The sequence below is a fragment of the Protomyctophum bolini genome, assembly GCF_963924005.1.
Source record: "Protomyctophum bolini genome assembly, chromosome: 3".
NCBI lineage: Eukaryota > Metazoa > Chordata > Actinopteri > Myctophiformes > Myctophidae > Protomyctophum > Protomyctophum bolini.
In genome coordinates this window covers 32,466,316-32,489,472 of record NC_137864.1, presented here as the reverse complement: position 1 = coordinate 32,489,472, position 23,157 = coordinate 32,466,316, and the positions used below count along the sequence as shown (strand labels likewise).

The following is a 23,157-nucleotide window of genomic DNA, read 5'->3' as shown; positions in this document are numbered from 1 at the left end:
TAAAAACAGCCCAAGGCCTTTTTTCCCCTCTTTCATCTCTTTTCTTAGATTCTCTCCATCTTTTTCTTTTTTTTAACACCTGCAGGATTCATGGAGCGGTTTAAATCCCATGCTGTCCTCCACACACACACACACACACACACACACACACACACACACAGACACAGAATGAATGTCATATTTCAGCATTCTGCACCGTGTCGCCTCCCTAAAAGTCAAGCACTCCCATACCCTTCTCCCACTCGCTGCTAGCCTGCTACCGCCCCGTCTCAATGCAACACTCACAAAGTTTGAAAACACAGCATCCGTATTGTGGGGAAAACATTCTCTGAAAATAGCACATCGACAAGCTCACGTGTCACAACAAGTGGTTTATTAAGCAATATTACAAGAGAGGGTGTGCGTTACTCTCTGAACCGTAGGCGAGTTCCGTAAGTAGTGCAGAAGCGATTATATAGTATCCTTAAAACTAAGATAATCGCTAAAGAAATATTTTTTTTAATGACAGATGTAGCCACTACAACCACAAAAATGTCCAAAGAAAAAAGCGAGCCTAGCAACCGAGTATGCACTCTGGGAGAACAGCACAGCTGAATTCTTTGTTTTGTGTTCCATGATGCTGGTTTAAGGAACAGCTAGAAGGCTGTTTCAACCGATCAGATTGCTTCTTCGAAATGACCTGTTGTATAATGTTTTATAATAATGATCTAAAACTGCAAAGTAACTAGTAACTAAAGTTTACAAATTTTGTAAATGTGTGTTTTGGAGTAAAGCATGGACATACTAAACTAAGTTCCTCCGAATTGTAAGCTACTTATAGGCACAGTACCTGAGTACATACTTGCTTTCCATCACCATTGAGGTTGTACTGGAGGGGGCACACGGGAAAATGACAAAGGCGTTTAGCGTGAAAGGTTAAGGGGTTGGCATCCCAAATGGCAAGTCGCAGATAAGATGACAGGGCCCTCAGTGGCTCTAAAGAGGGAAAGGGCAGAGTGAATGTCAAACTGGTCCCGTGGGAAACATAAATCACACGCCAAAAAATCCTGCCTAATACACATTTACAGCACTTTCCGGCGATGGCACCTTTTCTGCTCCAACAAAGTGTGTGCGTAAAGGTGAAGGTTTCACTTTTTACTTTACTTTTGTTTTTACTTCATTTGTTTATTTGGTCGGTATAATTCACATTACTGAACACTGATGGTGTAATGCATGCACATTAAGTGCAAACACGCTACATTTAGCGAATTCTGCTTTCCATGCGTTCTTTGCGTAGTCCCCAAAACATGACAACATCACAATATAACAACCAGTAAGACGCCCTGAGGGTGAGAAGCGACCTCGCCCATGTTGCGTGCAGACATCCACCTGGGTGACAGCAGACTGCTCGGCACTTTGTCATTGGGGGTCAGATCAATATTATGTAATATATAATAATTCTGTATGGCCATACAGTACAGTATATGGAGCGTGTCGAGTGTACAGGGTTTGATGAGGTCAGATCAACATATTAAGGAATGTCAGAACAGGTCAGCTCCATATATGGAGATCTAAGGGTGGCAGCGGGGGCAGTGTCTTGAGTGTACAGGGTCTGGCCATATATGGAGCATGTATTGAGTCTACAGAGTTTGATGAGGTCAGATCAACATATGGAATGTCAGAACTAGGCGGGTGCAATTATGGTTTGACCCTAAAGAAATTGAAAATTGAAAATATGACCTTTCACATGGTCAAACTTTGGTCAACTTTTAGTATGCTATTAAGGACACCTAATACAGTTGAGAAACCATAAGAAATGCCCCCTTATGGGCCTAGAGAGGGTGTTCAAGTCAGTACAGAGCTATCATAACATGTATCTAGTTGGTATATAGGCACTATAGGCAGGGATGGTGGTGGAGTGTGGCACGGATAGGTTTCAGATTTGCTTGTCACAGACATTTTCTTATTCCCGAGACTAGTAGTAATGTGGGGTTGCAAAATTAATTTCACATTTACTTTGTGTTTGGTATACTGCTGCTAATAACCTTGAGTGCTGGGCTCCAGTCTCGGTCTCCCGATCCCGAATCCCAATCTAACCTCCCTCCACACTGTGTCCCTGCTGCTATCCAACAAACAAGCATTAATTACTCCATACACATAAATGGTCAGAGTACATTTTTGAGGGGCACTAGCTCCTCAATGCATGGCTTTGCCAGCCAAGTATATGGACTTGGTTTGTTTAGGGCACTAAATGATGATGTAAGATGGTCAGGTGGTCGTTATAAATAGGCTATAGTGGGCACACCTCACTTCATACGAGTGTGATTTTTGCACTTTTTTTGCATTTGTGTGGGTGTTCTGGATAGGGGTCGGGAGAGGACACTTCAAGGCAAGCCATAATGATCAGTCACTGGGGGGCCCTGGGAATATGAATGGTCAGCCACCAACCAGACTCTGTCTCTCCTGTGAGCCAGTCCGACATAGGGACACCCCTGTCTGCCTGACACACAATCATGCACCACGTGGAGGTCTTATAACCACCACTATAGGGGTCTGACCCTCTTCACTACCTGCCACTCTTAAGTGCCTATCTCGGGCATAGGAGCCTGCAGGAGGTCCATTTGGGACCAGCATACATACAGTAGGAACACAACTGTCTGCCTGACACAGTCTTGCAACATGTAGAGTACTATGCTAACTCAAGAGGTCCTATCTCAGGAGTAAGAGCCAGTCCACATGTGGGACTATCATTTGAGTCAGGCAACCTAAGCTAAACGCCAATACTGTTTTACCTCCTATACTCACTCCAGCGTGCCGTGACTTAGAAATTGTTTGCATCCCAAATGCTAATTTGCTTTTGGACGAGCTGAGAATGAGGAGAGTGCAGGCTCTCTAAGCCAATTGGAGTGAGATCTGGCAAAGATCTTTCATGTATCGTTTGTGGAACTGTCCATGTTGAATTGCGTGGTGTGTAATTTCTACTCATCCACATGACAACCCTCCAAGCTCCGGAATGGTCCAACAATCCCACTATGTGACACGTCATAATTGCTGTAACTTCAAAATGATGCTAACTGGGCGTTCTGATTTCTTAAAGCAACCAGATCTATTCCTCGATGCCAGGACTAAGACGGAAGTGGAGGACATGAGGATGGACTTTTCTGCTCATGGCATTAGCTAATGCCATGCCCTTTACACTTAACGTGTTTGATATACTTTCATTTTCAGCTGTGGGAATCTGTTGTTTGATTAAGTAACTTTAAGCCTACACTCACCAATCATAGAAAAGTTTCTAAGAAGTGAACTCAGCTGTGTGTGTGTGTGTGTGTGTGTGTGTGGGGGGGGGGGGGGGGGGGGGGGGGTGGATAAAAAGAAAAAGCGCTGATGAATGCTAATCCATTATCACAATCACTTCCAAAAATATTAGCTTTGCAGAACTAGGACTAGGAATATGCCATATTGTAAATGGCATATTATTTGCTGAATTCATAAAGTCAAAATGTCAAGGTAATCAGAGATAACTTTACATAAATGGAAGCTTGACTGCGCCTGGTTAACACCATTCCACAGAGCCTCATGTCAGAAGCAATCATCTTGCTGTAATTTCATTTGACTTTAAAATCAGGAAACTTTAGCATTAATGTGAGCCTCGGTTCCAAAATTATATATCTTTCACTTGTGAAAAGCATGAATAATTCAACCACATAAAATAAATAAAAGGGTAATTATAAAACTAAAAAGGTAATATTCTGACCGAAAGTTAAGGCATTCATCTTTTATATTTTTTCATCTTTCATCTTTCATCTTTTTATATATGTTTGCTAGGATTTGTTTACGTTCCTGCTGGCACAGCTACCATGCGTCATGTAGACGCGTCAATACGATTGACAGATGGTCCAATCCAATCACCTGCAAGGTAGCTTGAAAAAAGGGATGGCTTCCTTCAGCGATTGGTATACAGAGATCCCAGATGGAAGTACGTTGTGAAACAAAATTTGATTTTGAAGCAAGCGTCTCTTCCATCTGGCATTCAGGTTAGCAGTAACTGTCCGTGGTGCTGAAGTAGTCCCTATAGCTGCAGTAACTGTCCGTGGTGCTGAAGTTGTCCCTATAGCTGCAGTAACTGTCCTGCTGAAGTAGTCCCTATAGCTGCAGTAACTGTCCTGCTGAAGTAGTCCCTATAGCTGCAGTAACTGTCCGTGGTTCTGAAGTAGTCCCTATAGCTACAGTAACTGTCTGTGGTGCTGAAGTTGTCCCTATAGCTGCAGTAACTGTCTGTGGTGCTGAAGTTGTCCCTATAGCTGCAGTAACTGTCCGTGGTTCTGAAGTAGTCCCTATAGCTACATTAACTGTCCGTGGTGCTGAAGTTGTCCCTATAGCTGCAGTAACTGTCCTGCTGAAGTAGTCCCTATAGCTGCAGTAACTGTCCTGCTGAAGTAGTCCCTATAGCTGCAGTAACTGTCCGTGGTTCTGAAGTAGTCCCTATAGCTGCATTAACTGTCCGTGGTGCTGAAGTAGTCCCTATAGCTGCATTAACTGTCCGTGGTGCTGAAGTAGTCCCTATAGCTGCAGTAACTGTCCGTGGTGCTGAAGTAGTCCCTATAGCTGCAGTAACTGTCCGTGGTGCTGAGGTAGTCCCTATAGCTGCAGTAACTGTCCGTGGTGCTGAGGTAGTCCCTATAGCTACATTAACTGTCCGTGGTGCTGTAGTAGTCCCTTAAACTGCAGTAACTGTCCGTGGTGCTGAGGTAGTCCCTATAGCTGCAGTAACTGTCCGTGGTGCTGTAGTAGTCCCTTAAACTGCAGTAACTGTCCGTGGTGCTGAGGTAGTCCCTATAGCTGCAGTAACTGTCCGTGGTGCTGTAGTAGTCCCTTAAACTGCAGTAACTGTCCGTGGTGCTGAAGTTGTTGTCCATACGTCCGTATTCCAGGATGTATGAGTATGTAATGTATGTCTGATCCGTCAGAATGTGGATAATCCAACATCTATCCACGGAGAACAATAGGAAGAGAAAGAGAAATCATGACAAGCCATTCACGTTATTTTCACTGTTGGACCCACAACGTGTTGTGCTGGGAACAGGGGAGTGTTTACTTTGTTCCTGCATAGTATTTCCTCATCAACCAATGCATGTAGGCTCTTATTGCCATGTTTTTGTTTTTATTACGACCGCAGGTCACATTTACAATGAAATCGTAATTTTTTGTCCGTCAGTCAGTCAGTCTAGAGTTCTCAACAGGCCCGAAAAGGAAGGCCTGGCCTCATCAAACCCTGTACACTCAAGAGAATGTCCCCGTTACCACCCTTAGATCTCCATATATGGAGCTGACCTGTTCTGACATTCCATATGTTGATTTGATCTCATCAAACCCTGTACACTCAGGACATGCTCCAGTACAGAATGTTGATCTAACCCCCCATGCCAAAGCACCAGCTCTCGCCCAGCAGTCTGCCGTCAATGAGGCGGATGCGTGCACGCGACGTCGCTTCTTTCCCTTAGGCGTCTTACTGGTTTACTGTTCATAAAATAGGATTGTTTGTGCTATAGAATATGTTTGTTTTCAAAGTCTTATTTGATGTCATATCAAGGGACATATTATTGTCTGCTTGTTTTTAAACTACTTATCAGCTTATTACTAATATGACACTAATGGTGAGGAATCCTTTTGTTGTTGGGTATATCTGCTGTATTTTCACCTATAATAAAATGCCCAAAATAGGTACATAGAAAAATAGGGTTGAAAGTGGTTAAGCATGTCTATGGCTTTTATAAATATTTAACCATTGACCAATGTAAACAAGAGCTCGAGGTTAAACAATAACTACATTGGATCCATTGGAACAACTTGGATTCCATTTCCTGAAGAGTAACCGTTTTAGAGATAAGGACATGGTTTCTGATTGACAGACAACATGCACACAGCCTTGGGGTCAGTTATTAACGCAGCCGAAAGAAACAAAATACTTACAGAATAATAAAAAACAATCAACCTAAAAGTGAAAGATTTCACTCTATGGAACGTATGGCACGTTGCTTCAGAATCTGGTATCTGCCTAAAATCAATCCTAGATGCCAAGAGCACAACATTTATTTTTGCACATGAATCAATAAAAATCAAAAGCACACAGCTTGCTTGTTTTCACTACTCCAGCCTACTTCCTCCACACAGTATGTAAATTAGAGATCGCCTCGCTGCCGCATTTTTCCCCATCCTGAAATGAATTAAGATAAAGAAACGACGGGGGAAAAAAGAAAACATTTCAAGTTGATGCATTCCTGTTCAGCTTCTTATCTTGTCAGGTCAGACAAATATGGCCGCTGTATAAAAATGGCCTTGTGTTTACTGAAGGTCACGACAGAACTATGAGAATGGATTGGGGGGGAGGGGGAGGATGAAGAGAGACAGAGTGTGTGGGGGGGGGGGGGAGCGAGAGACCGTCCGGACAGAGGGGAAGGTATAGTTTGAGGGAAAAGATGAGAGAAGAGAGATGACATGAGAGAGGATGATGCCGAGTGAGAGAGACAGCCAGAGGGAGGGGAGGAGAAGAAAAGAGAGGGAGAGGGAATACTACGATAATAATGAAATGCAGAGATAACAGTGTAGCTGCAGAGTCCACAACGGAAGTGTGTGTGTGTGTGTGTGTGTGTGTGTGTGTGTGTGTGTGTGTGTGTGTGTGTGTGTGTGTGTCAAAATTGCAGTAGAAATATATGTTTGTTATATATCAACATGCCCCCTAATAAAATCTAAATAGATATTTTTTCACAAAATCGACTAAATTGATTAGTCTGATTACTCACCTAAATCCTTTATTATGTGGTATTTTCACATTTCCTTTTGAAATAATCTGCCATTAACACAATGTCTGCGGAGATTAAATAATCGTGTTCCAGATCTCCCTGCCTAGTTTCCATTAACCTTTGAAGAGCCACTGCAGCGACATGATGATCGTTTAGAATGGTGTAATCGCTTGTCGTAGTGTTAGTGTAAATATTCCAAAGTGGCGATCACAACAACAGAGCAGCGGAGGAAAGTGCCTGCTGCGCGCCACTTTGCAATGCATTGGGCCTCAATTTCCCAGGACCCTTTGCATGCCAGTGCGACAGATGTTTTTGCAATTATGTCACCCGAGCGCGTCACCTATCCCACTCTGTCCGATGGAAACCCTGTTTTGCGTGATGAAATGTGTTTCACAAAATCGGCCTCATGGTGGCGCTATAACAGGCCGTTCTGTCTTAAGTTTTAAAAACGTAATAGAAATATGAATTAAACAATGAAACATAACTTGTGTAACTCGAAAGCTGTTCTACAGTTAAATAACTTGTGTAACGCCTGTTGGGGAAGGGAAGTGTTAAACCCTATGGTTGACCAGAGTCCCTCAGGGCTATACTAGTATATTTTATCTTTGCTGTTATTGTGGAGAAAGCTATGGCAGAAATAGCCAAGCGACAAGCTCACACTGAGAAGGCGCTGTGAGTTTGTCCATCTGCTATTTTTAGCAAAAGATTTCCCCACTATACGGATGCTCGTGGGTTAATTGTATAATCGTTTGAAAGAAGAACAGTTTGAACTAATGGATATAGGTTTATTTTGAAGTCATTATCGCCTGCATGACTATGTTATTGCACACTGCCGGAAGGGGAGTAGTATAGTGCCAGACAGTGAAGGACAGGGCATGACAAGTGAATGGCTTTAAAGGCAGAGACGGATGGATGGAGGGGTGAGTGAGGGGAGCAGAGAGAGAGGAAGTGTGCAGAGGACAGCATGCGTCTGCACTCTGCAAGCATCTGCCCATCAGAGGTATTCACCCTGAGGCAACATCACCATAATTGCCTCACTTGTCAGACTAGCAGAAGATCTTCACCAGAGGCGTTTCTAACATTGGCTAAAGATGACAGGCGTATAGCCCCTGTAGGGGGGGGGGGGGGGGGGGGGGGGGGCGCATCGACCAACCCCCCCCCCCCCCTAGCAGCACCCCAGAAGAACATGCTCAGATTGTCATGAAGCACCATTGTAGAGTATAAGTGAAGTAGATATAATCATGGCTAAATTGTGTTGAGGGAAACCACTGGAGCACCAAAGTCTGACATCACTGCAGCAAGAGGCCGATCCCCCTGAGTTATTTATGTTTTTATTGATTTCCCCAGAGAATTCTTAGATCACTTTTATTTTATTTATACCTTTATTTATTCAGGGAAGACCATTGAGAGCATGCTCTTTTCCAAGGACGCCCTGAGTACAACATGATCACAAATAACACCATTGTATATAAAGTGAAATAAAGAGGACGCTATGATACTAATACACTGGGGTTTACAGAAAACAGGTACAGTCGTTATGTGTTTGCAAGTAGTGCTTAAAATGACTCTATAGAGATCAGTTTGTCCAGTTTCAGAGAGTCCTGGATTTTCTGCCATTAGTCTGGAGCTTAAAAGATGAAAGCAGTCTTGTTCACTGTTTCATTCATATAGGAGCTATGTTACAACAATAAACACTGTTTCATTCATATAGGAGCTATGTTACAACAATAAACAAGTCATTGTTTCATTCATATAGGAGCTATGTTACAACAATAAACAAGTCATTGTTTCATTCATATAGGAGCTATGTTACAACAATAAACAAGTCAGCCTGGGCCATTTTACTCAGACATGAAGCATCAGCTGACGGTGGAAAAAGTACAAATTTATCCAAAGAGTATGATATTTATTTTGTTTTGAATCCAAACACAGACGTTATCAAATTAACTCAATATCATAAATAAAGTGTGTGTGTGTGTGTGTGTGTGTGTGTGTGTGTGTGTGTGTGTGTGTGTCAGAAATGATGACGGATCATTGCCGTTTTATCAAAACCATGGAGAGAGTAAAGAGACAGTTCAGTCGGGCCATAAACAAGGAAGTGAACGGCAGTGTGCATGTGCGAAACATGTCTAGGAGTGCTGAAGAAGGAATGGTCAAGCAAAGAAAATAATAATAATAATTAGATTTTAGTGATCCGGTTATATATCATTAAAAAAGAAGACTAAAGACTAAACATGCTCGACTTCGCAGTAGAAGTAGCTTAAATAACATGTCGGAGGCCACCTCCTGTGGATTGTGGACACAACAGCAAATGCAGTGGCAGCTTTGGACTGAGCTAAGACTGCATGTCTCCCTGCTGCGGACCATTCTGTCTCTCACACTGTTCAAAACTGTTGCCATAGATGAGTGCATTGTTGTCTTTACTCTGAATGCAGGTTTTACCATCTAAACAAAATCTCTCCGTCTGGTTTCCAGGCAATCATGCTCCTCACTGTATACGTCACGATCATGTACAAATAGCTGAAACCATGTCCCACATCTTAAATGGGTGCCATGAATACAGGGGACTCTATACATACTGTATCTTCGATTTTCTTAGGTCCATCATTAGCAATCTCTCTCGACCCTGAAATGTTTTCAAACTGCAGCCAACAAAACAAAAACAAAAAAGTTATATGTAATATGTCATATTTTTTTAATATGGTATAATATTACTGTTTTGGCAAAGTAATATCTTACTTTAATCACACACAGGAGTTTGGTACCAAGACAGAGCGTTGGCATAATATAATACGGCTGAATGCTTTGCTCAGGTGATGACGTAAGCACAAGTCCACCTCAGAGTGGACAGAATCCAAAATGACAGTTGCAATTGAATCCCGTCTTGCTAAAGGTGACAGATAGCTTTGCCTTTGAGGCGCGTTGGCTGGGTTGGTCTAAATGCCCTTATTGAAGGCTTCAGGGGACAGTGTTTGCAAAACACTGTGTTTGCCAATTCTGGGGACCTTCTAGTGTGCAGCACGAATGAGAGAGAGAGAGAGAGAGAGAGAGAGAGAGAGAGAGAGATAACACTAGTTCTCTAGTAACAGCTCAATGGAATGTCAGCTGAGGTGGAATTGTACAGCTGAATGATGCTCCGTGTTGTAGGGTGGAGACTTGACCCCTGGAGATGGAGCAAGGGGCAGTGCGTTTCTCCAAGGGCACACTGGTAAAAGGAGACAGTAAGGGTCACGATCGATATTTTGCGGTGGAACAACAAAGGCAAAGGAACTAGGTCATTGGTGCAGGGTCAGAGGTTAAAAGGCTATACGGCCACATAATGAGTCCACACAGTAAAATCCCTCAGGACCAAGTTTCCTGCTCATGTTAACCCTGTCTTCCATTTGGTTACACTAAATTAAAGTGGCACTATGTAACTCTTTTATTATTAATACAATTGCAATCACACTATGTTGTAATACAATATAACTTGTATGGTAATACAATATAACTTACAATTTGTGTCGTTGAATTTTGTCTCCCTGCTCTTCTATTGAGACCTTTAGATCGTGTCAAAAGTCAAATCTCACCTAAACACAGGATCTGACTAATGTTGACCTAATGGTCAAGATTTGTAACCTGACCAGTTTGCGGCAGTATTGAGTTCACAAGGTCTCTGGTCTCTCTCAAGCAGAAACGATGAACCCAAACCAACGGGGGGAAAATCTGATATCTCCATAATAATTTCGAGTTATAGTCTTGTTAGGTTGTGTTTACATGTGCGCTATATGGCACAGCTCAAGATTGATTCAAGATTGCTTGCCTTGATCCCGCATCTAGCTGCCACTGATCGGTCCGAAATCCGCTCTGCCCGAAAAAGTCCAGATGGAGGCAGGAAGAGGAACTCACTACTGCCACCATTTGGCGGAGTCAGGTTACATGATTCGATTCATCCCCATAGAGCAAGCAGGCAAGCTCTAGTAGCTCAATGGTAAAAATGTCTGCACTTGCGTTGGCAACCTGGTTCGAATCCGGGGTAGAAGAGGAAAGTTACATAGTGCAGGTTCAAATGAAGTATTTTACTGTGTAAAGATGTTGCATTGTCATCAAGCTGAATGTCTCAGGCAGTATAATAGAGTCAAGGAGAAGTGTTCTCTGTTGCACTGATTGCCACCGTAAATATAATGAACGCTTTACACCCGGAGTAGCCCCGATACGTTCCCTCAGTCCCTACGCTCATTCTGTAGCTCCAAGATGAGGTCACGTACAACCCCCTTCCCATACAACCCCCCTCCCACTGCGGTTGAGAAACGGTGCATGGTTTTCACCAGGAAGTAGGAACACATTTTACCCTTTACTGCACATTGTATCCAAAAAGTGAAGGTCTGCTAATGGGCTAAACTAATTTAAACTTTGGAAATCCAAGAAAATCCAAGTTTAAACGGTTAAACAAGCATTTAAATAGCTTGTTTAGTGAGTGTGTGTCGACTGAACTTAAGTCAGTTGGAAAATCTATTTCCACATTCGACCAGAGGAGGCGCCGTGGAGGCACTAAAGCTTTTCAACTTTCTTGAAAACCATGCTACATTTAAACGCTAGTTTAACCGTTTAAACTTGGATTTTCTTGGCCGTTCCTAAGTTTAAATTAGTTTAGCCCATATCGGACCTTCAGTTTTTGGATACAATGTGCAGAAAAGGGTAAGAAGCGTTCCTGGTGGAAACCATGCACCGTTTCTGAACCGCAGTGGGAGGGGGGTTGTACGTGACCTCATCTCGGAGCTACAGAATGAGCGTAGGGACTGAGGGAACGTATCAGGGCTACACCCAGAGTTACAACTATTGATCTGCAAATAAAATAAATAAATAGACCAGAGTGTGCTCTGTCTACAGCAGGTGCATGTGCGCATGGATAGAGCGCGAGGGAGGAAGAAAAACAAAAATCCACAGAGACACAAGAGGAGCGTGGGTGAGGGAGGTGAGAAATAGAGTGTGAAATGGAACAGAGAGGCAGTCTCTCCTCTTGTTTATGGGTTGACACTCTTCTGTGCAGGGGAGAAGAGACAGCGCAAAGGAGAGATGACACACACACACTCTCTGTTGGGTGCCAACTCCCTCCTTTCTCTCTTGAGAGCTTGCATGTTCTTCTCTGTTCTTGGTCCTAAAACAACGTAAGGTTCATCTGGCATACAGTATGGCTCGAATCCTATAGCTTCCTACGCGTCGGTCACACTGCCCTGTGCTGCCTGCCTCTGCTCATGCCCTGTGGACTTAACTGTGCCCTCGGCTTGTGGTGAGACTTTGGCCAGTGTATTCCTCCTGAGCTACAAAGCCCTTCTCCTCTCCAGACTCTTTAGACTAAATGGTGCATTTATACATGGGTGTATCAGCAGTATTCTGCTGATTATGTGCAAGTTGGTTGTGGAAGAATGTGGGTTTTATAACTATATTATTATAAACGTTAGCAAATGAAGAATTATGTTGTAGAACTGCATACTGTTATAATATAACTACTTGTGTAACCACACTAGTATCTCTTGCTGCATTAGGATAGGCATGCTGTTGGTGTTGTGCATGGTGAGATGTGTGCAAACGGTGTGGTTTGGTAGGAGAAGACGGCCAAAGGATGGGGTGTTGCGTTGGCTATTAGTGTGGCAGGATATCAAACTCATATAATTGTACAATGCAACATAAAATAGGTCTTATCCTGTCGAGTGTGATAGTTCGATGATGTATTTCGTATTACTTATACATTCTAAGGACCTCCTGTTTGTTTATTCTTCCTCTTTATTGAGAATGGGACAACTCTTTTTTGCTTTTCTTTAGATTATGCAGATTAAAGAGAATTTAACACAATGCAAGAGTCAGATAACGCTGGCTCTTTACAGTATTATTCTGCAGCTCTGCAATAAAAGTGATTATACTGTGATTATATTAAATCACTTTGTTCCTTATTATTTTAACATGGTTTTGCAAGTATTTAGGATGTAGACTTTCACACCCACAAACCACAAAGGGGAGGAAGGACAAGGACAACAAACAGGGTCTAATGCTTTAGTGCCCACGACAGCCATGATAAGCTGCAAACAAATACCAGGAGAAGAGTTAACAGACTGCAAATAAACTGGCCACGCAATAAATGCCAGTGTTCTCTGGGTTGTTGGGTTGTCACTTTTCATCAGGGCTACTTTTTTTTAGAGTCGGCTGTAACAATTCTGTTGCAGTGTGTCAAACACTGATGCGGAAACTTTACCGTTAAACTTGGAGGCCAGTGCGTTATTGCTTTCCGTTTGTCCAGATGTGATGAGTCACTAACAGGGATGCTGACCTTGGTTCCGGCTAGGGGATGTTAAGAGCAGACCAGATCAACACGCTCCATCCCAAAGTTCAAATCGGTATTCAGCTTGTATTTATACACCGTATCGACCTGACAGCGCACTTGTCTTTCACTGATGCATCAGCATATAAGAATCAATACGCTACTGAAATGTGATATAATAATTATATACATATATATATATATATTGTCGCACTTTGACCCAAAACCAAGACAAGAGAGAGAGATTTGCCCGCAGGCTGTGTTTATTCAGAAGTGAGTTTACAAGGAAAGGCGGATAGGAGGTGTGGATTCGCTGGTGCGAAAACTACAACTGAAAGTCTCTATTTCTCTTCTTCTCCAGGGGCTGGGAGGTCCGGGCGGTGAATATAGAGATTTACTATTAACATAGGTATTTCTTCCTGTTCGGACTCTATGGCCGGAGGCCAACTCAATTCCGGCAGGGTCCCCAAAGAGAAACCCTACGGATGTACATAATCACGTATTGTTCCAGGGTAGAACGGGGGGGTGGGTGGGGGGGGGGGGGGGGATTCCTATCCACGGTGGCGCTTGCCAGTCATCACCGTCTTTCCTGTATTTCCTATTTCCTATTCGGTCTCTCCTGAGACCGTGTCGAGCCAGTCAAATGCCTGCGGGAGGGCGAGAGAGTCACAATTACACAGTGTCACAATACATGGCATTATTTTGAGAGGGAATCATGTGTGAGATCTCTTACCGCCAAACGCCTATATGCGTGCACACACAGAGAGGACAAGCGGTGAATGGAGGGAGGCGGCCGCTTTTATACCCCGCCGGTGTCTGCTGCAGGTGGGAATGAATCGGCTTGATTCAAAATAACGAGATATATATATAGCTAGATAGCTATAAACACAACATGAGATCACGACACTGGTATCGGTATTCTATATCAGTATCGGCTAACACAGAAATTGAATTACCGGGATCGTGATCGGAAGCGAGAAAAGTATAATATATATTAGGGACATCCCTAATATATATATATTATATATATATATATATATATAATTATAATAAAAACATGAATTAATAAAAGAAGAAGACATAATTCAAACAGTATGCTGTACACTCACAAAAACAGACTAAAATGAAACGATAACGTACGTGAAATGCCATTTCGATTTCGTGTCTAAATTGGTCAAATTATATACAAATCAGCGATAACTCTGGCGGTTCATGGTTTGGTGGCTCACGGTGCCGCCTATACAATCTCATGAACCGTGCAGAGTTCAAGGAAGGTCAATGTCAGCTGTAAGTCTCTGCGGGACAGATGGATGGTGATATAATAATAGGTGACATACAGTGGTAGTAAGCATTCCTCATGATCTAGAGCTCCATATACCTGCGCTATGCGGGCCAGTGGAGGGTTGATTGCAGGTGGTGGACACTGGACAGTATATGGGGTACATTGACTTTAGTACTGTATTTGAATACTTCTGACATTCACGCCATTACAATTAAAAGGCAAATAATGTACATTTCAACGTTGTTGACAACGGGAAGAGAGTATCTATACAATTATCGCCTCTGTCGGGTAGGATTAAAACGCACACAGATAATGACATCGAAACGCATCGCTTCTTGCCACGTTTCAAGCTTGCATCTGTGGTAATTTTGTGTAACAGGACATTAATTTACGGGTGGAAATAAAATCACAAAAAGAGGTGTATGCCTGACATCAAACGATATTGAGTATCTACTTTGACGCAAGTACTACTGGGTTTGAGTACCTTGTCCGCTACTGGCTGATTTTGATCCCATAGCTGTCCTGTTAGATGAATGGTTCCTGTGGTGTCAGAGGTAATGGTCTTGAAAGACTGGAACCTCTGGTCTTTGGAACAGGTTGTGTGACCAGGACGGAGAAGGGTCAGCGATGTTGTTTCCTGCACTCTCCGTCAACAGGATGAAGGGTGTTTTTTATGGAGTGTGACGCCGGTGTTTGTGACGGATGGTGGGCAACAGTGTGTACTATGCAGTGGTGGAAGGGGGAGAGAGTGGCTTTATGTGGCTTCCGCATGCAGCTAGTTGTGAGTTTAACGTCATTGACCGTTGTTTAATGCAATCAGATAGGACTTTTCTGTTTGGATGTAGAGGCTGTCAAGGCCAGAAAGTGTGATTGTACTCACCTTTCGTTGACATTAAGGCTGAACATCAGACCATCTGAAGCAGCTCAACCATTGTAAAGCGCTTTGAGTGCACAATTGTTATAGAAGGTCACACATGTAGTAGTGCTGCACAATTAATCAAACAAAGATTGAGATCTAGATTCAGACACCTATGCAATCTCATTTCTAAATCTGAGCAAGAATCGTGCAGCACTAACTTGTAGTGTCTCTCCCTTTTTCGAACATGAATATTACATTTTCTCATTATGTTGTACGCACGCACGCACTGTTATCAGTATTCTATTTTTTTAGACTTTTTTGTTGGGGAAAAACATAGCTTTTTGAGTGGATGGATACAGTAGGTTCAAAAAGACCTTGCACTTCATTCATTACACTTAAACTGGCTGAATAGTGAGTCCAGGGCTGCCAAGTCTCACTCTTTGAGAGTGAGAGTCACACAATTTAACCTCTTCCTATACCCACCACTCCACACTTATTTTCAACTCTCACTAGTACTATACATTATAATACTTTTCCATAACTTGCTTTGTTGCGGCTTGCCGTAAAATAGCACCCGGTGAGCCCACCCGATTCTGCCTCTGATTGACTGGCGAGTTAACCAACCAAACGAGGAACCAGCCGCACCACCTATACATACCAATCAGAAGCAACCATAGCGTCTCGACGGATCACAGACCTGGAGCAGTGCGATTAGAGCAGAGTAGAGGTGCGAAGTACTTTCTCTCATGCACCGCTGAGAAATCTATTTCAGCCTGTATTTGAGCGACAAAGGGAATTCAATTATTGTATCCGAATAGCCCTGCAGTGAATGAGTTAGTGAAAAGCATGAATGCGCGTTTGTCTCTTGTCATGATATCCCCAGTCTCCCATGTCGCTGATGGGAGGATCAACAGCAGATCATAATAAGAATAATTTATGTTCTATGGTCTACTGTACTTCCAATGATAGCTTCCGGTGTACCCTGGACTTTTCTCTGTCCAATCAAGTTTTCATTAACTTAATTCGACCGAACTTAATAAGGACAAACCCCTTATGCCGGCTCCGTGTGTGTCTGTGTGGAAACTTAAAGCCTGGCGCGAGGTAAGCTGAAGCGTGCGTGCGCGTGTGTGTATGTGTGTGCGAGAGAGAGAGAGAGAGAGGCAGACAGAGAGTGTTGAGTGTTCCACTGAGGTGGGTGATTAATTTCTGATTTAGTCTGTTTTATCAGACTATGTTTATAAAAGTCTGACTTTTATATAAATCAATATGGATATTGAATAGGAAACATAGGCACACATATGGAGAAGGTGCACTATATGACCAATAGGAGTCACCATCTCTTTTTCACCTGGTGCAACTCTTTCACTCATTTCATTAAATGTGGGTTATCATTCACTATCATGCTAGCTATCATTTTCTTTTGCAGTTTAAGCATGGTTTTAGAACCACTGGTCTAACACATTTAAAATAGAGCTGGCTTCCCACTGTTCTGGCAGATTTTGATATTACTATTAGTAAGTAAACAACATCAGGAAGAAGCAGGACTCAACCATCAGGATTCAACCTCCACTCTTGTATTGTATGTGTCATCACACCGGAGAGAGACTAGTCTCCCTCCAGAGCTTCCCCCAGCACTCTTTTCCACACATATGTTATACTTTCAGGAGTGTACAGAGTTTCAGGAGTAACAAGAGATGGTCATGCCTTAAATGGACTCTATTCTATAAATAAAAATAACGTTTTTGCGACTCACCAAAACAAAGGCGAGTTGTGTCATTAGAAAGCCTACTTTCCTTAGTGGACGCACTCTGAGCCCCCCACCACACGTATAAACTGTACTTTTTAGCCAAAAGGGGATTTTGTTTCCACCGGAAAAAAATACTTTTAGTTACTCCGCTGCGCCCTCTACCGATATTGCCCAGAGAACTGCCTCATAGAGAATATCTTACCTCTGGTAAAAAAAAATCCCTTTCTGGCCAAAAAGTACCGGTTATACGTGTGGTGGGGGGCTCAGAGTGCGTCCACTAAGGAAAGTAGGCTTTCTAATGACACAACTCGCCTTTGTTTTGGTGAGTAGCAAAAACGTTATTTTTATTTACGCTAAAGAGGAGACGCTGGTCTGCATTCATGCGAGCGGCGGAAGTTGAGAGTAACATAGCTCTAAATGCAAGTAACGCATTAGAGCTATGGACCAGAGCTAAGTGTTTATATGCATTTTCGCCACCACACCACTCCCCACACGGAAAAGAAACATATAGGCTACATGCCAATAGCTCTAATGCCTTCATTATCAACTCCATGCCTTAAGTAAAAAAAAACTGGGAGTCTGGCCTCTGATGGATAAACGCTGTTGTTCCTCCCCAGGTTGGAGTCACCAACGCGTTCCCTGACCCTGGAGGCCCCCCGGGGTGTGGAGGTGAATGCCGGGGTGGGAGACTTCAAGGCCTCCTGTCGAAAAGACCTCCTGCTGCAGTCTTCAGAGGGAGAGGTGGGTGCTGGGTGCATGTGAGGCCTACTTTTGGCCAGAATCAAAGAAATATGATAATTATCACTCTGTTATTGATACAAACAGAGAAATATCAATACATTTGCATGGTAATGGAGATGCTAATCTGCTTAGCTATAGCATTGTATTGGTTTGTTATTGAATCTTGAGAGCGTAAAGAAATAGTAGTAAAAACACCCAATTGTGGAATATGGTCTAATATTGTCGCTACATGTGTGCATGTGCATGTGCGTGTGTGAGTGTGTGCATGTGCGTGTCAGCAGAGCAAGTGCCAAAAATATCAGCAAGCTTATAAGAGGCAACAAACGTTTGAGTCGTGTGTGTGTGTGTGTGTGTGTGTGTGTGTGTGTGTGTGTGTGTGGTCAGTGCTCCACAGTGTTTGGCGCGCTTCATTAAAGTATCTTATTAGGCTAATGAGCGTCATCAATCCAGGTGACCTTGTCCTCCTTTCCTCTCCTCCTCTGATCCTCCTCTCTCATCTCCTTTCCTCTTCTACACTCTCATCTCCTTTCCTCTCGTACTCTCATCTCTCCTTTCCTCTGCTCCTCTGTTCGGTAGAAGGGACTTCATTAAAGCTAATTTGATGCGTGTGTGTGTGTGTGTGCGTGTCATTGTTAGTTTGCCATATCACTGTCAAGCTTTCTTTTATATGGTCCTTCCACGTAACTTGAGCACCAAAGCAGGCTTTGTCATTATCTTTGTGTGTGTGTGTGTGTGTGTGTGTGTGTGTGTGTGTGTGTGTGTGTGTGTGTGTGTGTGTGTGTGTGTGTGTGTGTGTGTGTCTGTGTCTGCCATGTTGTGGGATCACTGAAGCATAGTGTGTCATTAACTCGGTAATTAACAGAAGAATGGGCTTCTCTTGCAGAAACAGTCTCTCTCGTTGTCAGTCGTGCACATGCATGCATGTGTGCACGCACGCATGCACGCACGCACGCACGCACACACACACACAGTATACCAGACAATAGAGTTCTGTGAAAACAACAAGAAAGTTTAACATCAGGTTCTCCTTTGTCATTTTCTCGCCTACCTCACCCCAAAAAACGTATTATGATTGTGATATAATTAATGTAATATTTGTTTTTATCCGCAAAACTGTATAGTTTTTTTTATTGTTTACGTATACAGACGCAATTATCCATGTGTTTCCATTGGTACTTTCTACCATAAAATATATCCTTGAAAGTCTGCCATCACACAATTTACAATGTTGGAGACTACAATGCTTCCCCTAATACATGTGATGTGGAAATAGCTAATGTCATGCGACAGCCAACAGGTGTTGTCTATTGCTCCTTTAAGTTATACTCTGTACTATTGTGTCGAAAATAGCCGATCTTCAAGGTCACGACGTTGTGAGCTTGTAGATCCGCTATTTGTGGCGCTATCGTATTACGACAAAGTATGACAATTCACATCAGGCATTAGAACAGGACCCTGCTTCCAGTGCAGGAGTGCACAGTGCACTATACCTCCCCATGTAAGCAGCAATAACACTTTGAGTGGAACTTCAAACAGCATTGGCTCATTATTCTCAGCAATACCCCCCGAGGTAGTTATGCGCACCGAACAGGATGAGAGTGATACAATAAAACTCTGAGCATTATACAACATGGATATAATTCCTGGGCTGGAAAGGTGTCACGGCGTGCAGACGAAGTCGCTCAAGTGGCGATAGACATCCGCACCGACTAGCTTGTCCGTGTGTGTCAATGTGGGTTGGTACGGCAGCTGACTCTGAGGAGGGGCTTTTGTATAGAGCAGAGCAGAGCAGGGGTCTTAAAAAAAAGATCAGAGAGAGAGAGAGAGACATGTTTGGATTCTGAGATTAAATTACATACATATTAACCTAAATTAAACACTTAAATTATAAATAGGTGCCGTGATGCTATTATTAAACATTTCTGAAACATTTTAAATACCTTTTAATCTTCCCATCTGGGAAGTGTAAAATAAGTGTAACAGATGGTTTGCCTGGTTGGGTCAGGGTCACCATGCAGTGATCAACACAGAGGGGCCCTGACAGCCAGTCAACCTGCTCTGCAGTGCACGCCTCACGCTGGAACTTGTCCTTGTGTTGCAGGAGGTTACGGACGAAGGAAGTTATTTTTTACCACTGTTATGCTTGTTTGGAATTGGTATAAGTTTGGTACGGTATGGTCGGTTCAAACCATTCTGGTCTGGCATGGTTTTTAAAAGTACAATACGGGTCTCATTTGTATTATTGGAGCACGATTGCAACCCGTCTATTTAAAGTATGTGGACCAATTCATCCATTTTCAACATATCTTCATATAATTGGTTGTCACTAATGCTCAGTATAATATGTTGTTGTCTACTCTGTCTGTGTCTCAGAGGAGGGCTGTGGACAGTTGACATTGTCAATGTGGAACGCAAGCAAATGGCAGGCTTTCTTTTGGAAGGTTACTGCTACTGTAATAGAAGCCATATGTTCTTGCATTCATAAAAAACGCCTACTGGAACATGGGTTTCTGAACTGTCTACAGCCCTTCTCTGAGGCACAGACTGAGTAAACAGAACGAGTACACGATATTATACTAAGCATTAGTGAAGACCAATTATAATAATATAGGTTGAAAATTGGTGTAGTGCACCTTTAAACTCTTTGGGTGCCAAGTACAACAAAGACAAGATTTTCACCATTTGAAGGAGACACACACTACAGGCAGGAACCTCAGATTTTTCCCAGGCTGTGTTTTTGAGCTTATAGATCTGCTAGTTGGGTCACAGGCTAAAACGTTTGGGACCCAGTGAACTAGTGGACCCACTTCAACGTACTACTCAACACTAAACTAAATCAAAAAGTGAGAAGCGCTCTTATCATTATACATCATTTCATGAACAACATGATTGGTTAGCCGATTTTCTCGTCTACTGTACGTAAATTTTCCCTTCATTGTCAATGGCATTTAATGTTTGTGTTGGTATAAATTTACTTCATATTTGGCGGACATTCTACCTAATTTCTCCTTTCATCATCAACGGCAAATATTGAGACATGTGAGGCCAAGGTCTACGTCATATTTGAGGCACATAATATGACGTAGACCTTGGCCCCACATGTCTCAAAGGAGAAATTAGGTCATATTATGACCTAATTTCTCCTTTTCCCTTCATTGTCAATGGCACACACACGCACACACACACACACACACACACACACAACTTTACGTGTGTGTGTGTGTGTGTGTGTGTGTGTGTGTGTGTGTGTGTGTGTGTGTGTGTGTGTGTGTGTGTGTGTGTGTGTGTGTGTGTGTGTGTGTGTGTGTGTGTGTGTGTGTGTGTGTGTGTGTGTGTGTGTGTGTGTGTGTGTGTGTGTGTGTCGGGGGACAGTGAAGGCCCACAGTTCAATTACCGGTTTGGTCACTGGTTCCTCTGGGCATTATGTCACAGTGTCCTTTGCCTTGCATGACTGCCTCCGCTAGTGTGTGAGTGTGTGAAAGAAATGCACATCGTAAAGCTGTTTGGACCATCCAACTCTTTGGTAAAAAAATAACGAGATTGTCAAGCAAGTGACTAGAGTGTCAAACAAGTGACTAGAGTGTCAAAGTGACTACATTGTCAAACTAGTGACTGAATTGCCATGAAGCTACACAGCCCCTAGAGGGGGTCCATGTCTGTCATTCTGCCTTACATCCTCTTCAGTTGCATTCCTCTGTCTCTCTTCTCCTGCTCTCATCTCTCCTCTCTCTCTCTCTCTCTCTCTCTCTCTCTCTCTCTCTCTCTCTCTCGCTCTCGCTCTCCCCTCTTCTGGTGTCCACTTTCCCTCTGTATACCTCATTGTTACATTGACTCCTCTGTATACCTCATTGTTACATTGACTCCTCTCCTCTGTATACCTCCTTGTTATATTTACTCCTGTCTCCTCTCCTCTCCCCACTCTCTTCAACTCCTCTAACCTTTACATTACTCCCCGCCTCTCTTTAGATCTCTCCTCACACTTTTAACTGTTCCCTTCTCAACGCGCGCTCTCTCTCTCTCTCTCTCTCTCTCTCTCTCTCTCTCTCTCTCTCTCTCTCTCTCTCTCTCTCTCTCTCTCTCTCTCTCTCTCTCTCTCTCTCTCTCTCTCTCTCTCTCTCTCTCTCTCTCTCTCTCTCTCTCTCTCTCTCTCTCTCTCTCTCTCTCTCTCCGCTCTCACAGCCTTTCTAATTAACTCTGCCCTGTCCCGGTCAATACATCACCGTGGTTGTCATGCTGCAAGGAGGAGAAACCATCTTTTTCTCCTCTCTCCTTTTTAACCTCCTTTCTGTCTTCTTTGTTCGCTTTTCTTTGTTTTAACTTTGTGTCTCGGCTTTTATTGACGCGTTGTCATTCCAATTTACTCTCTCTTTGTTTTCACTGACTTTATGTTTCTCCCTTCGATTTCTCGATCTCCCTGACAACCAGACAACTCCTTACTTCCCCAAATGTTGGATCAGTAACCTATCAGTAAACACTTATTTCCCATATTGTCGCTGTTGGGTGGAAACCTTGTATATCCAAAGGCTGTCACTTTTCAGGAAATGGAAAATAGAACTGTCGGGGCGAAACCTCTTATCTCCATATTCAAACTGTGTGTCTTTTGTTGTTGTTGGATTTTTTTAACTAATGCCCTACTTGATCATACTTCAAAAGTATCAGATCTACAAGCTCTATAAACCTTTGGCCATGTCATAGTGGTAAATGTACAGATAAGCAGTGCAACAGTGTGAGCAGTGACAATAACGTGCAGTGGTGCATTGTCAAGAGTCCATTATGTAAGAGATCAATAGTCATCAAGCAATAGTCAACAGTGTGGGTCTTATGGCTTAAGCCTGGGGTCAAAAGCCAGCTCTCCACTCACTAAATAGTGTACAAATGGAGGCTGGACATCTTTCCACTGTATTGACCTTGGCCTGTAGAAGATGCTCTTTTAACACCATCCAATTCGGTTTGAAACTGCTGTTATTTGTCTCTGTGTCCCTTTGGCTATTATGGGAACAACAATCTGACAGGGAATTCATATTACAGCAGTCTCCATATGTCCGCTAATGGAACGGTCAAGAAAGAATGAAAGAAAGGTAAAGATACAAAAAGTGTGCATCAAGATGGTACCAGTGATCCCGGTTCTCCATTCATCTGGCCAGTTCATTGGTGCTTTGTGCTCCTGCGTCTTTCTTGAATGTCCTGTTAATATGGGACGTCCTCGTGACCGGTGCCCATGTGTTGGTTCCAAGCCACAGCACTAGCTTGCTGGCTGGAAGCTCTTTGTGTCTTTGGCAGTGTCCTGCTAGTCTCATTCTCCTGGCTGCTATTTTCTGCCTCACCCCATTCCATCATACAGATTGGACTTCTTCACACTTCCTTCCCTGATCTTTTCCTGATCTTTCTCTGTAAAGCCATTATTTCCACCATTGTCGTGCCTGATCTGGCTCTTTGTCTCCACTGAATTGTCAT

At 43.1% G+C, this 23,157-nt stretch overlaps 1 protein-coding gene across 1 annotated transcript in view; it reads left to right on the top strand.

Moving 5' to 3' along the window:
• The window catches only part of LOC308312524 (zeta-sarcoglycan-like), a 205,291-nt gene that overhangs the window by 165,952 nt on the left and 16,182 nt on the right, over positions 1 to 23,157 (top strand). Inside the window, exon 7 of the mRNA XM_080759133.1 lies at positions 17,580 to 17,703. Coding sequence (XP_080615259.1) covers positions 17,580 to 17,703 — 124 coding nt within the window. The remainder of the gene's footprint in view (positions 1 to 17,579; positions 17,704 to 23,157) is intronic.